Genomic DNA, 17,359 nt, shown 5'->3' on the forward strand with positions numbered 1-17,359 from the left:
TTCCAAATACTGAGAACATTTATTACAGATAATTATAGCATACAAATCATTATTTTCTATAAATTAAGAAATAGAACAACTGGTGATTGCCTGTTGTTTACATGGAGCTCGTACAGAATTGCCATCTTGAACATCAGATACTATTTTTGAGAGATCATCGTAATCCGGATAGGCTAAAGTTGAAAGTTTTGAATGAACTAATGTCCCATTTACAGACACCTCAAACGATCCTACGAAATAAAAAGCAAAGGGAAAACACAAGTTTAAACTTATACTATGTATATAGACCATATAATATAAGTAAAATCTAGTTCGTTCTCGCAATTATAGGAAAGAATTTGTTTTTCAATAATTGTGCTTTACTGCCAATGATAGATAATTTTTGTAACTGAAACTGCACTGAAAAAGTCTGGTGTTAATTTCTTATCAAGGGATTTTTAATCACATGGTCATAGCCATTGTATTCAATTTGGTCTACCAAGAATTTCCGGTGAACCCTACAATCCTTGCCACATTTCTCTGATTGGCACTTTGGACATTCGAAGAAACACCCCACACAGTCTTCATTCAAGCAATCGCACATATCGACATCCAAGTGAATGTGTACTCCGCTATCATCAAACAAAGCCCCAGCAGGTCTACGACTACTAGTAGTACTAGATGTAGTACTACTACTCATTTTCCTAGTTAATTTTCTTTTTTCTCTTGTCCTAATCTCTGAATTTGTCATATTGCTCTCCAAGTCTTTTAGGAGTTTGTTAGCTTTTCTTGCCGCTTGTCGTCTGGTCTGGTATGCTTGGACGGGCTGGGAGACAGATTTTCTTGCAGTTCGATTCTCACGATTAGAACTGGGATTATATTCATCTTCACTACTTTCAGTACTCATTTTGCGTTTATTTTTTAGATGGATAGATTGTGAATTTGTGATTGTAAACAAAAGAAAGTTTAACCTCAATCTCGATTATCTATTCTCCTTCTACTACTTCTACAAAACTGGACATTCACTATTCAGAACTGCAGCAACATTCTTTATTATTTTGTACAGCGGAGTTTAAACAAAATTAGATTTTGTAAATTTTATACAAATTAAAGTCTTAATTATAAAAAATATATTATCATTATATTATATCTTATACAAAATTCTAATAAAGTGACAATCAATTTGTGGATTTTGTAAATTTTTTCAACTGATTTACTTGGCTTTCGATTGTGCTTTCCATGTTGCTCTCAAATAATCGAAATAATTGTGGAAATAAATAAAAATAAATATAAAATATAAAAATATTTTTGTAAAATGCACAAAAATGTTCTAAATCATTATTATCACAAACTATATACACTTTCATCATATTTATTTGTCTAAAAATAAATACTGTTTAATGTTTTACTTACAGGAAACATAATAAAAATGCGACGAATTCGCATTAATTAAATTTTAAATAACTTTTATTACATAAATACCTCTGCGTCCTTCTTGTCCATTAATTTTAACGGATGGATGTTTTTCCTTCAAATGTTTAACCAACTCTTCATATTTTTCCAAAAATCCACATTTATTACTAAAACATCCCAAACATTTTAAATCACAAATCTTTCTATAGAACGTGTATAGTACTTACCAGTATTCTATATTGATTTCTACGTTATCTTTATCCGACATTACTTGATTTAAAATAGACCGCAATTTAAAATATTCAAAAATTCCTTAATTTCGATGTCGTGTTAGTAGCCACTCTCGTCTTGCTTGAGTCTTGAATCTCAATTTTTTAAGGTTATGACTCTAAATTCAGGTACCTGCTGAAATTTCTATAAATACCACAAAAGTATGAAGTTAATAAGGTACGGGTAAATATCTAGGCCACAGCATTTAGATCAAAATGGTAAGTTTCTTTAATCAACTGTATAATCCAATATTCTAACTGATTCTTCCATTTAGGCACTACTGGGGGCTCAGCTAGTAATAACACTGGTTATGATCAGTGTTATACAAAAATTGGGGCCACATTACTCCCTAGCTAGGTGGTTGTTGTGCTCTACTGGCCTTGTCAGGTACCTGTACCCAACAGATAGTGAATTGAGAGAGTTGGCTAATATACCCAAGGAAAAATCCAAGAACCGTAAAAATTCCAAAGCACAAACCAACGGGAAGACTACCGTAGATACTTTCCATATTCCCAGATCATTGGACATAAAACTAGATAGTATTAAGATCACCAGACAGGATGTAATTCATATTAGGTACTATACAGAATACCAGTGGTTGGTAGATTTTTCTGTGTATGCTGCTGTTATTTACGGAGCTACAGAAGTAAGTTGTCTTAACAGTGAAGCCTAGTTAGCACTATGTTAGTATTTTAGTAGAGTAGCGAGAAATTTTGTAACTAAACTTGTCTGAACAACAAAAATTTAATCTATTAGATTAGTAAATAATTTAGTCGAGTCAATCTGTTTTATTTTATATTTTTTGGGTGACTAGCACCTCCCACCATGCCTGCATGCTTACTGGTTCACCAGCTAAACAAGTTATTAGCTCATTAGTTGCAGCAAAATTGTCATAATTGTGTTTGTAACACTATTTGTAATTATGTTATTTAGGGCAGTCAATGAGGGTATTTGGCTCCGAATTCCATCCTACTACATACGTTTACTTGATATTTTCACAGTAAGTAGGAAATAGCTCAAGAAACAAAGTCTACCCTATGCCGATGTGGTTTTGGTTAAAATAGTCATGGAAAAGGCTACAGTGCTAGAGAATCTAATTTTAAGCAAAAACTGATCTATAATTATTTTTTGAAAACTTAATACTTTTTGAGTTATTCGTGGTTGAAAATTGGCCATTTTCATTGAAAAATGAAACATCTAGCATCTAACAAAAAAACTATATAAAATATTTCTGTAGGTTATAAAAAAACAAAGAGATTCGTTCCTTCATAAATCTTCTAGTTAAAATACAAAGAGGGATATGGTAGGTTTGTTTTTTTGCTGCATGCTCAAATCAGTGTATTCAACTTGAAATAACAAAGAAACTGTCGATTTTAGGTGTATAATAATACTAATGACTTTTGTAGTGCTTGAAAAGACCTCTAAAATGAGCAATACTAATTGTCGATTACATGCAAACTAAAGCGAGATATTCTGCAAAAAAGTAAATGACTAATGTATTTTAAGAAGAAATGAGAAGTATATTTAACCCCTCATCCATCAGAATTTAAATAGATCGTTTTCCTTCTACAACACTTTTTATTATGGTGTTATTTTTATTTTCAAAAAGTTGGGCTGGATTCAAATGAATGGTTTTTGAAAAAAATAAGATCAAATTATAGAGCGCATTATTAAATTTTCCTAAAAATCCTCTTTTCCTCCATGTAACTCGAAAAAGATAAGAGATACGAAAAAAAGATACCTCGCAAAAATGTAGGATTTTTTTTTCTGATAAAAATTTCCTTTGTGTTTTTCATTACTGTATCTCTTATCATTTTCAAGTTACATGGAGAAAAAGGAAGATTTTTAAGAAAATTAAAAAATGCGCTCTATAATTTGATCTTTTTTTTTTTATAAAAACCATTCATTTTAAAACCGTCGTCCAACTTTTTGAACATAGAAATAACACTAGAGTAAAAGGTATTATAAAAGGAAAACCATCCATTTACAGTTCACCAAATATAGCTGAAAGTCTGAAAACGCGTGACGATCATGATGCGCATTCGTCATCAAACGACGGACCTCGCACTCGCACTGACGGTCCAGACCGTTTGTATGTGCGTTCTCACTTCAATGTTAGCGCAGGCAATGGGAATTTCACACTTTCAGCTATATTTGGTGAACTGTACATTTTTGGAGATGGGGGTTAAAATTACATATCATTTTTTCTTAAAATACATTAGTTATCAATTTTCTTTGCAGCATATCTCGCTTAGTTTTAATGTAATGGACCTGTAAATACAGCTCATTTTAAAGGTCTTTTCAATCACTATAAAATGTATTAATAGCATTATACACCTAAAATCGACCGTTTCTCTGTTATTTCAAGTTGAATACACCAATTTGAGAATATACCAAAAAACAAACTATTTTCACCTAAGTACCAAATCTCTTTTTGTATTATAACTAGAAGATTTATGAAGGCAAGTGTCTCTTTGTTTTTTTATAATCTACAAAAATGTTTAATATAGATTTTTTAGTTAGATGCATTGTTTTTAAGGTATTCGCAAAAAACCGTTCGAAAAGGTATTATGTTTCAATGAAAATGGCCAATTTTCAACCACGAATATCTCAAAAAGTATGAAGTTTTCAAAAAAACTATAGATCAGTTTTTGCTTAGAAATAGGTTCTCTAGCGAATTCCGTGGTAATTTTAACCAAAAAAATTTTCCACCGCTAAGAAGGAGTGGGAACCACAAAAGCACGCATTGGCATAGAGTAGACTTTGAATTAGGAGATAAGTAGAGGCTAGGCCCAAAATTTCATTACAATACATGCAGTAGGATAGAATTCGGAGTTCATATCCTATTCTTGCTCCCATTGACTGGCGTAATTGCAGGAATCACACTTCTTAAATGGGTACCTATCTTTCTACTCTACAGTCCATCTAATTTACTTACCGTTGCACGTCACTATCTACGCCAGAGATCTAAGTTGACATAGTTGCCAAAGTATAAAAAAATCCTGAATCCATTTTATATCAAATAGATCACATAATTATTGTAAACGTGGATTATACAACAAAACAAATTAGTATTCAATGTAAATAAGTAAAAACTTAAGAAATAGAGAACAAGAATTAAGTTATAATCTTTTAAGATTTGTAGTGCAATCGTTTTTGCACTGCATTGTTAATAATTAAAAAACGGCTCCGAACTCTTGGCATGAAGCCGGTAGGTTTCTTTGTATTGTATGTCTACAACATCAACTAAAAAAGTTGTCAGATACCTTGATTATTCCAAGTCGTGATAAAATTAGGTGAAATTTATATTTTTATAGTAGAGGATGTTTTTATAGTAAAGTAAATAATAAAAACAGTAAATATAATAAAACAGATACTTATAGTAAAGAATATAAACAAATATGAAGTGTCATCACCGCAACTGTCAAATAAATGTTACCAATTTATTCTAAAATGTCACCTTCGTTCGATTACAGTTACAGTGTGATTCGAGTAAATGTGCTTCATAAAAACGCTTTATAATCCATTTATACAAATTAAATGAAACATATTATTGTGTATTTCTTTAGGTTAACATTAATAGAAATCTTCAAATATTATTTCTAAACGTAGGTATATGTTTAGTGGCTGTAATTCCAGTGTATTCGGCAACGTGATTCTAAAAAAGAACACACCTACCGCCTAAATATTTCGTGTTGGTATCATGCGACGTCACAGGCTATGACGCGGATGACGTGCAACGGTTAGTAAATTAGATGAAGTATATTTGAGTGTATTTTCATGAACAGAAAATTTACACAACTTTTAGACATTCTAAAAATATCGAAGTATTCTTTGGGATCTTCCAATGCTAATTTCTTCAGAAGACGATGGGTAGCTCCTAGTTTGTGCCTTCTATTTTCTTATGTTGCAAGACACAACTTACTTGTGAACTGTACTCGAATAAGCGTGAACAATTTTTGGGCAGTTGTATGTATTTTAGTTACTAAATTACTCGCTAGAAAAAAGAAGGGGCAGACCTAGAAAGGGATGGATGGGACATATCCAGGAAATTGGGACCAAGAGAGGGAAAACAGTGCAACAGATGAAGGAAATGACAGGAAACCGGAAGGTGTGAAAGAAATGGGTAAAAGATGGATAGGTGACAGCAAATTCGAATGCTCTCATTGGGCATAAAAGCAATGAAAAGAAGAAGAAGAAGAAATTACTCACAACTCGACTAAAATACTAGCACAGTGAGAACTAGACATTATTAATATTTTTATATGTTTGTATCTGTTTTAGTTATATCAAGTGTGGTTTCCTTTAAAAAATGAAATCAATTTGAGTATGGTGTGGTGCTTTTTGGTGATTTTATTTGCTATGTATCCTTTTTAATCTACAAAGTATTATTTTCTCATCAATTAAAACAATTAATTACACAGATATAGAAACAACTATGGAAGACACACAGTGTGGATTCAGGAAGGACAGAAGCATGCAAGACCTAATATTCACATTAAGACAAGTAAGTGAGAAGGTAATCAAGAAGAATAGAGAGATACATATGTGCTTCATTGACCTGGAAAAGGCTGACAGAATCCGAAGAAAGGACGTATAGAAGACACTAAAAGAAAGGGGAGTCGACAGACACATAATAGAAGTAATAAAGGATATGTACAAAAATAATACAAATACAATAAGAACCAATAACGAGGAATCCAGAGAATCTACTACAAGTCAAGGCGTCAAACAGGGATGCGTGCTGAGTCCACTGCTATTCTCAGTGGTCCTGGATGAAGCGATAAAGAAAGCCAAGAGAAGAATGAGAAAACTAACATTAGGATACTGGCAAATGAAACGTACTCAACTATCGGAGCTACTATTCGCAGACGACATGGTATTGATAGAAGAAAACAGAGAAGACCTACAGAACAATCTTGAAATCCTAGAAGAAGAACTATCAAACATAAATATGAAAATTACTACAGAGAAAACAAAAACAATGATAATTTCAAATATGAAGAAGACACACGCAATAGAATTAGACAGGAAACAACTAGAGCAAGTGGAATATTTTAAATACCTAGGAGTAATAATCGAAGCAAATGGTAAACAAGACATGGAAATAAACGAGAGAATGGGACGAACAGGAAGCTTATTTAACGCTATGAAAACAACATTTTTGGGGAAAAAAGAGATACCGGAGAAAGTAAAAACGGCAGTCGTTAAATCAGTAGTTAGACCAACAAACATGTATAGCAGCGAGACATGGACATTGACGGGGAGACAAAAATCCAGAGTCAATGCTATGGAAATGAGGTTCCTGAGGAAAATAGCAAACAAAGAGGACAGACAAAATACAAAACGAAACAATTAGACAAAACCTAAAACTGGAACCAATCAATGAAAAAATAGTGGAGGGACAACTTAGATGGTTCGGGCACGTGTGTAGAATGTCGAATGAGAGGCTTACAAAACGAGTTTTCGAAACGAGAGTGCAGGGGAAAAACAAAAGAGGAAGACCAAGAGTTATGTGGGTAGATGAAATCAGGAAAGAAGTCGAGAAGAAGGGATTGACATTGGAAAGTGCAAGAAACCTAACGCAAGATCGGAAAGCATGGAGACTACAATGCCAAACTCAACTCCACCAGCCTTACACCTAAAGGTAGAAAGGCTTAGGACTAAGTAAAAGTAAATAAGTAAGTAAGTAATTACACAGACAAAAATAAATAAAACCACGAAAAAAAAATCACGGTCAGGGCTACCAAATAATCAAACATTTTGGACAAATATTTGACAAATATAAACCTGCTAACAAACGTATTGTAGCAACCTTATTGTCAAAAGTAGCACTCCAACTACGGGTGGGTCTTAGCTGCCTACACAACCTGCATCATCTCGAACAGTCGTCGAACATGATAGTTAAGTCAGTAGATAGCCCCACTGTTCTTAAATCTGACCATATGTTATATCTCCATCGCATTTGTGGACATCCTAAGGGCCTACTCCCTGATCGGGCTTCATCCAAGATTAACTTAGTAAGGCAGTTAGGGAGTCTATAAACACGGCTAGTCTATCTTAGATGTTGGGATTTAATCTTTTGGACCCCATATAAATCTGTTTGACCTCAGTATTTGTTCTCATTCAATATTGGTTAGTTATTCAGATTGTGATTGAAAATTTTTCTCTCGAAACATGTGAGTTTTCTTTTCATTGCTTTTGTCAGTGTCCACATCTCACACCCATACATGAGCATCAGTCTAATCACTGTTAATGTTCTGATTTTTGATGTTAGTATTAGGCTCTTGGATTTAATAGTGTTGTGGAGGCTATACATATATATTATTCGCTGCCTGATTTCTCCCTTTTATATCTTCCTTGTTATTTTTTTCATTGGTGATTACCTCTCTGAGATATTTAAAACTCTCCACTCTTTCAAAATTATATGGATCTATTGTTGCATTTTGCCCCATTCTATCTTGTCTTTTGTGTCTGTTAATGCACGTATATTTGGTTTTCTCTTTATTTACCCAGTTTTTTGGGCTCTATCTCTAGTTTATTGAAAGTTTCTTTTAAATTGGTGACTGTGTCCCACAATGTCAATGTCATCCACGTATGCTAATAGTAATTTTGGTCCATTTACTGTCAGTAGTTTTGTTCTAATTTGTGCTGTTCTTACTACTTTCTCCAAGATCATATTAAAAAGGAGAGATGACCGTAGATCTCCTTGTTTCAGGCCACTGTTGATTTCAAACGATTCTGAAAGTTTATTACCTATCTGTACTCGGGATTCACAACCATTTACACATACTTTAAAGAGCGGGATAAATTTTTTTGGGACTCAAAGTTCTGCCGGACCTTGAATAAGTTACAAATAGAGGAGACGAAGAGAGAGAGATAGATAAACGGTTGTTAAAAGGTAGCAAAGCAGTAGGTTCATTAAACGCACTGTTGAAGGCAAAAAACGTGTCCAGGGCAGCCAAGATCCGAACGTATGAAACAATAGTGAGACCAACGGTGTTGTATGCATGTGAAACTTGGACAATGAACCAGAAAGAAGAAAAAAAGCTAGACATTTGGGAGAGAAAAATATTGAACATTTTTGGTGGTATAAAGGAGGCTAACGGGAATGGCGCAGAAGAACAAACCAGGAGCTAATGGAGATGTATAGGAAACCTAAAATAACTCAAATAATCAAGGCACAGAGAGTTAGATGGTTGGGTCATGTTTTACGAATGCCACAAGAAAGAAACTTCCTAAGAGTTTTATCAGCAGGAGAACAAGGGAAGAAAAGAAGAGGGAGACCATGAAGGAAGTGATTTGATGCTGTCCGGACTGACCTAGAAGAAATGGGTACAAGAGACTGGAGAGCAGTGGCGTAGCGTGAGTGTCGGCTGCCCGGGGCGGAAGACAATTTTGCCGCCCTCTTATTTAGGTATTTTAATTTAATGTATACTATACATACTCTGGGCTAATTAGCAAAATTCATGGAAAAGTTATTTACCAGAAATTTTATTGCTGGAATCGAATTATAAGATCCTATATATTAATAATATAGGTATGCAAAGTCCACAGATAGTGTGCTACTTTTTTTATAAACAAAATTTTTTCAATTATTGCTCTATAACTCCAAAGATTTTAACATTACAAGAAAAACACCCAAATAAAAATTCACCGCAATTAAATTCTGCATAGAGATATGTTTTTCCCGATTTGCTCCGACAAAAATTTTCCTCGGAAAATGCGGGTTTTCCCAACAAAAACTCTAATTTTCAAATACAGTTTTAGGTAAGTAATTAATAACCAATAATTAAATAACTTAGTGACATCAAAGCTTTCTTGATATAGATTGTAATTCCAGAAGCCGGTGAGAATTAAACGAATATTTTAGCAACAATTCAATTGTTAATTAACAATAATTTACGATCGCAATAATAACCAAAATAATCATGATACATTGATCAAACTTATAAAGATTATAAAGATGAGATGCTTATTTACTATTTTATCGACAAAATATAAATTTTTCGTTTTTTTGCATAATTATTAAATTTTGAAAAAAAAAATAGTTATAATACGCTGGTATAATTAGTAAAGTACAAAGAAAGGTTATTTACCAGCAATTTCATTGCTGGAATCGAATATTATGATCCTATATATTAATAATATAGGTATGCAAAGTCTGCAGATAGTGTGCTACTTTTTTTATTAACAAAATGGCGCCCCCAAATCGTGTTTTTTTCAATTATTGGTCTATAACTCCGAAGATTTTAACTTTACACCAAAAATACTCAATTAAAAATTCACCCCAATTTAATTCTACATATAGGCATGTTTTTCCCGATTTGCTGCGACGAAAATTTTCCTCGGAAAATGTGGGTTTTCCCAACAAAATCTCGAATTTTCAAAGAATTTTTTTGGGCAAGTAATTATTTATCAATAATTAAATAACTTGGTGAAATAAAAGCTTTCTTGGTATAGATTATAACTGCAGAAGCCGGTGAAAATTAAACGAATATTTTAGCAACAATTCAATTATTTTGAAGTCTGTTATTACAATTATTGTTTCCCTTAACATTTATTTAGCAAATTATTATTAGGCCTGACTGTACAGTATTTTAAAGGAGAAGAATCAATAGGAGAGAGGTCAACATGTATCGTCATGGGTTTTATTTATTTGTTAATTTCCATGATGATACTAATTGTGGATGAAAAAACCTTGGAGATTGGTCTAGAAGATGCTTATGACAGCTTTAATAAGAGTGCCTCTGTGTTTTTAGAGAAGCAAGGGCTGTCATCAACGTAAGTAACTAAAGTATTTTTACTACAAAAACGTTATTACGTAGGTCAAAATTTTTGACGTAAGAGAACTGTCAAAACATTAGAATGTGACTTTTCATTATTGCCGTGTTTATAATAAGCATAGCAATAATGAAAAGTCACATTCTAATGTTTTGACAGTTCTCTTACGTCAAAAATTTTGACCTACGTAATAACGTTTTTGTAGTAACAATACTATAGTATTTGTTATATAACACAATATATTTATGCATAATTTTTTTATATCAGAATGCAACATTCACTATTGAGAATTTATTTTCTTGTGTCAAATTTAGGATACTGTTGATTGTGGATTTGTATCTGACAGTGATTTTCGATTGATATAGTGTTTGATACCAGAAAAGACATGATAGCTTTAATACACAAAAAAAATTAAAGAATTGACTCACAACAATAGAAAAAGAAAACAGGGAATACTGAAAGATACAAATAGAAAACAAATGTTGAATACTAGCAAAAAATTAAACACATGGACAGAATACATGAGTTTTTCAAAGACAATAGAACAGAACAGATGGAAGGAGAAGTAGAACATGGGGGCTGATTCTAATTCATTTCAAGGTCGCAATTTAATTTCGACTCCGCCATAATGGTCGCAATTTATAGCGATTCTTATTTATTTCGATATTAGTTACAACTGGGGATATTAACGTTATCATTTTGACACTGCTCAAAATTTGGGTTGACGCTCCGGTTTATTGGATTTATTGGCTACGCAACCACCGCAACATTCGTTGATAGTCTGGGAAAATTATCGAAAAAATGCCATTTTTGGGAAAAGTTATTTACCAGCTATTTTATTGTTAAAATCGAATCTTAAGATTGCATATATTAGTAATATGAGGTGTGACAAGTCCGCAGAAAGTGTGTTAATTTGTTTTAATACATGGTCGCATAAATAATTACAAGTTGCTCTCAGACTAATAGAAACATGGTGTAAGGAACACTCACTGTCTATAAATCCAAAAAAGACAGAGATGGTCCTCTTCACCAGAAAAAGAAGGGTCACGGGCTTAATACCCCCTAGGATTCTAAACTGCAGTCTGAATTTCTCTGAAGAGGTGAAATACCTTGGTATTACCCTTGACAGGAAGTTAACATGGAACTCTCACTTAGATAGTAGAGCTAAAATAGCATATATTGCCTATGAACAGTGTCGGCGAACGGTCGGACGCACTTGGGGCCTTTCGCCCAGGGTGGTTGCCTGGATCTACACTACTGTCATTAGGCCAATGCTAACTTACGGAGCCATTGCTTGGGTACCAAAAGTGCTACAGGCAACAGCGATCAACAAACTAAACCATATTCAACGGTTGGCTTGCCTAAATATAACAGGTGCCATGAAAACAACACCAACTGCTGCAATGGACAGGGCCGGCGATAACGGGCCTGCAAGGGATGCATTGCAGGCGGGCGACCCTGTTTGGGGGGCGCCAAAATGAGCACCTTTTTCTGCTGGTGTTAGACAAAATCATAGAAAAATTATTTTCTTTCAAATTTTTCAATGCAATAGAATTTTATTCACGGCTCCAGTATGCGTAGTGTGTGACAAACACTCATTTTCAAAATGCTATGGATTGTAAAATTTAAAATCCAAATTTTAAATCCGGAAAATAATTTTTTTAGATAATAAGAATTAAATAAGATATTTACATTCTAATTACATTTTGTACCATTGCCAGAAGATAAAATATTTAAATATAGGTAAATACCTAATTAAACCGAAGGGCGCCTTAGCTAGTATTGCAGGCGGGCGCCTTATACCCTAGCGCCGGCACTGGCAATGGAGTTGCTCATTGGCATTACCCCTTTAGACATATATGTCAGAGAGGTGGCGCTGATGACGATGATGAGGTTACGCTCAGCGGGTGCAAACCTTGATGTAGGAATGGGACAATTGAGATGTCGTTTCTGGCGGGGTGAGCTGGAGGCACTGCCCCAGCTGCATGCGGGCCATGGATGCGACTCAATTAAACCTACGTTTGTCTTCGACAAACCCTACAAAATCGAAACAAGACAACATAGGGAGTCAAACGTGGCAAATGCATATTGCATCTACACCGATGGCTCCAAAACGAAAGAAGGCTCAGGATGTGGAATATACTCCAGATCATTGAACCTTAGTATAAAATGGGGCATGGGCAAAAATGCCAGCGTAGTTCAGACTGAACTGGCTGGTATCTCCATAGCCGCAAAAGAGATAATCGGGAAAGGTATAGCCGGCAAAACTGTAATAATCTGCACAGACAGCAGACAAGCGCTACTAACCCTGAACAGACCACGCGTCATATCAGGGCTAGTAATGGAGTGTCATGAATCACTAGCCCAAGCTTCGGATGGTAACAACATCATCCTGAGGTGGGTTAAAGGACACAACAGAAATAAAGGCAACCGCATTGCTGACCAGCTGGCTAGAAGGGCAGCAGGCCTAAGACTCTTAGGACCTTGTGATCTTTTTGGCTTGTCGACTACAACAATCGCGGAAACTGTCAAATGTCACTCCCACACGCAAACCGTAAGAAGATGGGAAGAAGGGCCAGGATGTAGACTTGCCAAGGTAACACTAAGAAACCTTGGGAAGTCAGCATCAGAAAAGTACTTGAGAATGATCAGGAAAAACCTACGCTTGACCGTTGGTTTTTTAACTGGCCATTGTCAACTAAGAAAACACCTCCACACACTGGGGCTAGTAGACACATCTCTATGCAGGAGGTGTGAACGAGATGACGAAACTGTCGAGCATGTCCTATGTGAATGTCCGGAGTTATCGTCAATACGAGAGTATGCGTTCGGCGAGCCTTGGCCTACACCTGCCGATATAGGGGAGATGTCACCAGTTGATTTGTCCACCTTCCTGGAAATGGCAGGATGGATAATGAACTAAGGACGACAACCCCCTGGGAGGATGTACAATGGGTCAATTGTGGCCTAAGTGCTGTGGGACTTGACTCACACTCCCTACTCTACAGATACAGAAATAAACAAGCTGAAAATGCGAGCATTATCATAACGAAAACTTTGTTTATTTACGTATTTTAATTCATAATATGGAAAATTACCATTATGAAAAGTAGTTTAGAATTAATAATTATGTTTTAATGTGCAATTATATCATTCTAATTTAAATGTTATGAACTATTTTTTATATAAAGGTAGTTTACTCTTGATCGAAATTCATATTTTTTATATACAGTAAAACCTCCATTAACCGAAACCTTTTTAACCGAAACATCGTTTAACCGAAATGGCTGACAGTTTCAATAATTTCGTCAATAAATAGTAAGTTTAAAAAAATGCAATAAAATTAAGGAAAACGAACATGTTTAGAGTGTTTTTTAAAGAAATCTTATATTTTCTTTTGTGTTTTCCTTTGACTACGATGTTTTGCAGCTATATCAGTTAGTCATTTTTGGCTTTTAAATAATTTAAATAGCTTTGTTAATACATACCTCGTATAAAATTAATAAAATTTTACATATATGATGGTTGCATCATAAATCTTAGAACATGAAGAGCTTTTTATGAAGAATAACTTTTCTTCGTCAAATTAAAAATAAAAGAGTTATAAATGAAAATGTTGTTGGTATCCATAATTTGAGAAAAATCTTCAAATATTTTTTTCCATTAGAAGGATGTAATTGCACATTTATCCGATCATAATTTTTTATACCAAACAATATTATTTCATATACTGTCTGTTCGCTAAACTCAGACACAACTGGTTAGTAATTTTAGTCAATCATTTTGCCAATTTGGTAAAAAAATAATTACTAATTAGGTAATAATTACTAAATAATCAGTAATTTTGTCAATTTTGGCAAAATTCGCAAAAACAAAAAAATTACCTACTAAAATCACTAGCCAGTTGTGTCGAGTTTAGCGAACCGACTATATATTTTAATTTCATAGCAAATGGAACAGTCCATTTATCATAAAGGGGAGGCCGTATACTCGAATAAACCTTTTTAAAGATGTTAATAAATTATTGCTTTTAAAATATACTCAAATTGTATTTTTGAACATCTTATTTATTTTATATAATAATTAAATTCACTATCAAATGTCATTGATGTTTTATTAATACTTAATTTAAAATTTAGTTTGACATTCACGAAGTGTCAAACTCAAATGTAAATAACCTATGCTTTGCTTGACAAATCGAGATTAAAAAACTAGCCTACTTAATAGCAACGATTTCAGCTGGATGTGTAGTATGTCGGCAGAAAAATAAAACGATTGTGACGTCACATTTTAAACTTTGAGGTCGATTATATCGAAGACGGTTAGAAATATCGAAATGCCGTTTTCAGATTTGGATTCAGAAGAAAAAACTACATAAGAATCAATCGATAAATCAGGGCCCGGATTACGTACACTCGATACGCATCGTATCCGCCATGTTTTACCGTAGCGCCTTATGGGAAAACATGGCGGATATGATTCGTATCGAGTGTTCGTAATCCGGGCCCTGATCTGAGTATTGCAGGAGCGGCAACGCAATAACACACTTTTGCGAATTTATAAACGAAATGTTTTCGTTAAAAAACTTGAAGAAGGAATAGATGATAGTCAGTTTGTGTTCAGAGGGGCATTATTTGCTTTTAACGTGATAGATCAAAGATGCATGGATATGAATGTGGGTGTGTATGTTTGTTACATTGATTTTGAAAAAGCATTTGACAAAGTAATACTTGAAAAATTAGTCCTATTTCTAAAGACATAGACAAAAGGGACTTATCTTTTAAGGACCTCTTAATAAGATAACTATTGAGCTTGTTTTAATGTAAGAGTCGTCTTTTTGTTTGTTCATGTTTTGTAAGTGTCATTTATTTGTTCAGTGAAAAAGAGTGTGCAATCTCCTCTTCCCTGAGTACCTCTGTGTTCCTCTTGGAGTCAGAGCAGTGGCGGCTGGTCAGAGGAGGCAAGGGAAGCTTAGCCTCCCCATAAATTTTTTACACATGCTACACTGTTTTGTTTACTTTGCTATTTGCTTCGCGTTGGAGATGTTGGAAAAAGTTATTTGAACAAGTTGTTCCAAATAATGTTCTAACCCCGCATACCAAATTTCATCACAAAATTCGCACTTTTAGTTTTTTCATTATTTTTAGTCAGGATCCTAAAACTGGACCGGAAAATCTCACTTGCTAATGCTCCGCACAGCCCAGCAGCGTTTACGGAGACCCGGTCTCCTTAGAGCTGCATTAAGGCTGTATGACACTATACATTTTCTTGTATCATTTCTAATATCGTTTCTGATATGTCAAAAAAATGCATAGTGTCATACACAGATACAAGAAACGATATCAGAAACGATACAAGAATTTGTGTCAGGCACAGATTATTGTACAAGAACTGCGCCAATTTCTGCGCAAAGAGCAAAAACGTAAAACCTGCTGGTAAAACATCTAATATGTCAAAATTACTTACTCATAATGGCGGCTGAAATGAAAATGGGATAATGTATTGATGAATTTATTTGTGTTTTTGTAGGTATTATTTATAAATCTTTTATTGATACTTAATATACCGTTTGGTATGGACTACTGTTCTACTAATAACCATATATTTAGCTCCTAGTAAAGTTCAAACTATAAATTTAGGTTTCATGGTGCATAATTTTTTAATAGACGAAAATACAATAGTTCCTAATTTGGATCAAACTGAAGATAATTCTAATGCAAATATTTTAGCACAAATATCAAAACAAAATAAAAACACAAATAATCAACCTCACAAAAGTTTATAAATTTTATAAAATATTTAAAATCAGCTGTGTCTGTAGATGCAGTACTACCATAACGTGACACAGGGTGACAAACAAAATTTCGACCAATCACTTGCCGAATTTCATACAATTTTCGATACAAGAACTTGCATAGTGTCATACAGGGCACAAATGTACGTACAAGAAATGATACAAGAAAATATATACAAGAAACGAGATCAGAAACGATATTAGAAATGATACAAGAAAATGCATAGTGTCATACAGCCTTTATAGTTTAACGCACACGCTGCCCGGAGATTGGGCAAGGGCGGCTGATCGGCCAGCAGCCTCTTCTGCAATTTTAGGATCCTGACTATAAATAATGAAAAAACTAAAAGTGCGAATTTTGTGATGAAATTTGGTATGTGGGATTAGAATAATATTTGGAACAACTTGTTCAAATAATTTTTTCCGATATCTGTAATGCAAAGCAAAATATCGGTAACTTACCGTGTTTTAGGATTCGCAGTAGGTCGCTTTTAGAATTAAAAAAATTCAGTTGAGTATCTTAAAAAATGTGAACCTTCAACCTGTATGGACTGCAAAAGTTCAAATTTGTATTTATTTTGATATGCATATCTACTTACAGAGATAGGATTGTTAACAAATAAACTACACAAACTTTGGTAATACACTTTTACAATTTGACTAACTATTTTTAAAATGATAATATGATATTATGAAATTGTGAATTATGATGATATTATAAAATGTAAATAAAAAATGGTCAAAAAAATGGGGCCTTAAATTAAATTTTTTGGCGGATTTTTTTTTGCTAGTGCAAATTTGTCTAGATATTTTACAGTTAGGTATGGCCTCCCCTATTGTAAAAATCACGAGCCGCCACTAAGTCTGTGAGATTTTAAATATTTATATTCAAGTTATAATGTATAAATATCTATTTAGAACATTTTTTGTTCCGGTAATAAATAATTTTGTTTTTGTTTGAAGGGGACCAGCATCAAAAATTGTTTTAAAGTTCTTCATGGCCGTCTGGTGTGGAGTTCTCGGAGCTCTCTTCACTTTCCCAGGAATTAGACTTGCCAAAATGCACTGGGTACTTTTAAAGTAAGTTACTAGGTTGTTTTAAATAGTTTTAACCTTTTT

The 17,359-nt window shown here is 33.9% G+C and overlaps 3 protein-coding genes across 3 annotated transcripts in view; 1 reads left to right on the forward strand and 2 right to left on the reverse strand.

Annotated features, from left to right (window-relative positions):
* Window positions 1-1,163, reverse strand: LOC114328992 (ARL14 effector protein). Its single transcript, XM_050659775.1, has one exon. It carries the CDS (start codon window positions 884-886, stop codon window positions 416-418), a length of 471 nt encoding a protein of 156 aa, XP_050515732.1. The 5' UTR covers window positions 887-1,163; the 3' UTR covers window positions 1-415.
* LOC114328993 (migration and invasion enhancer 1) lies at window positions 1-1,822 on the reverse strand. Its single transcript, XM_028277997.1, has 3 exons — window positions 1,620-1,822; window positions 1,462-1,559; window positions 1-230 (listed from the first exon to the last, which is right to left on the reverse strand). Exons 1-3 carry the CDS (start codon window positions 1,658-1,660, stop codon window positions 64-66), a joined length of 306 nt encoding a protein of 101 aa, XP_028133798.1. The 5' UTR covers window positions 1,661-1,822; the 3' UTR covers window positions 1-63.
* LOC114328985 (transmembrane protein 161B) overlaps window positions 1,679-17,359 on the forward strand; it is a 22,931-nt gene continuing 7,250 nt past the window's right edge. The window contains exons 1-5 of the mRNA XM_050659774.1: window positions 1,679-1,880; window positions 1,937-2,308; window positions 5,947-6,026; window positions 10,231-10,446; window positions 17,204-17,320. Of these exons, the coding sequence (XP_050515731.1) occupies window positions 1,878-1,880; window positions 1,937-2,308; window positions 5,947-6,026; window positions 10,231-10,446; window positions 17,204-17,320 (788 nt within the window). The 5' untranslated portion in view covers window positions 1,679-1,877. The remainder of the gene's footprint in view (window positions 1,881-1,936; window positions 2,309-5,946; window positions 6,027-10,230; window positions 10,447-17,203; window positions 17,321-17,359) is intronic.

This window comes from Diabrotica virgifera, chromosome 8, assembly GCF_917563875.1.
Source record: "Diabrotica virgifera virgifera chromosome 8, PGI_DIABVI_V3a".
NCBI lineage: Eukaryota > Metazoa > Arthropoda > Insecta > Coleoptera > Chrysomelidae > Diabrotica > Diabrotica virgifera.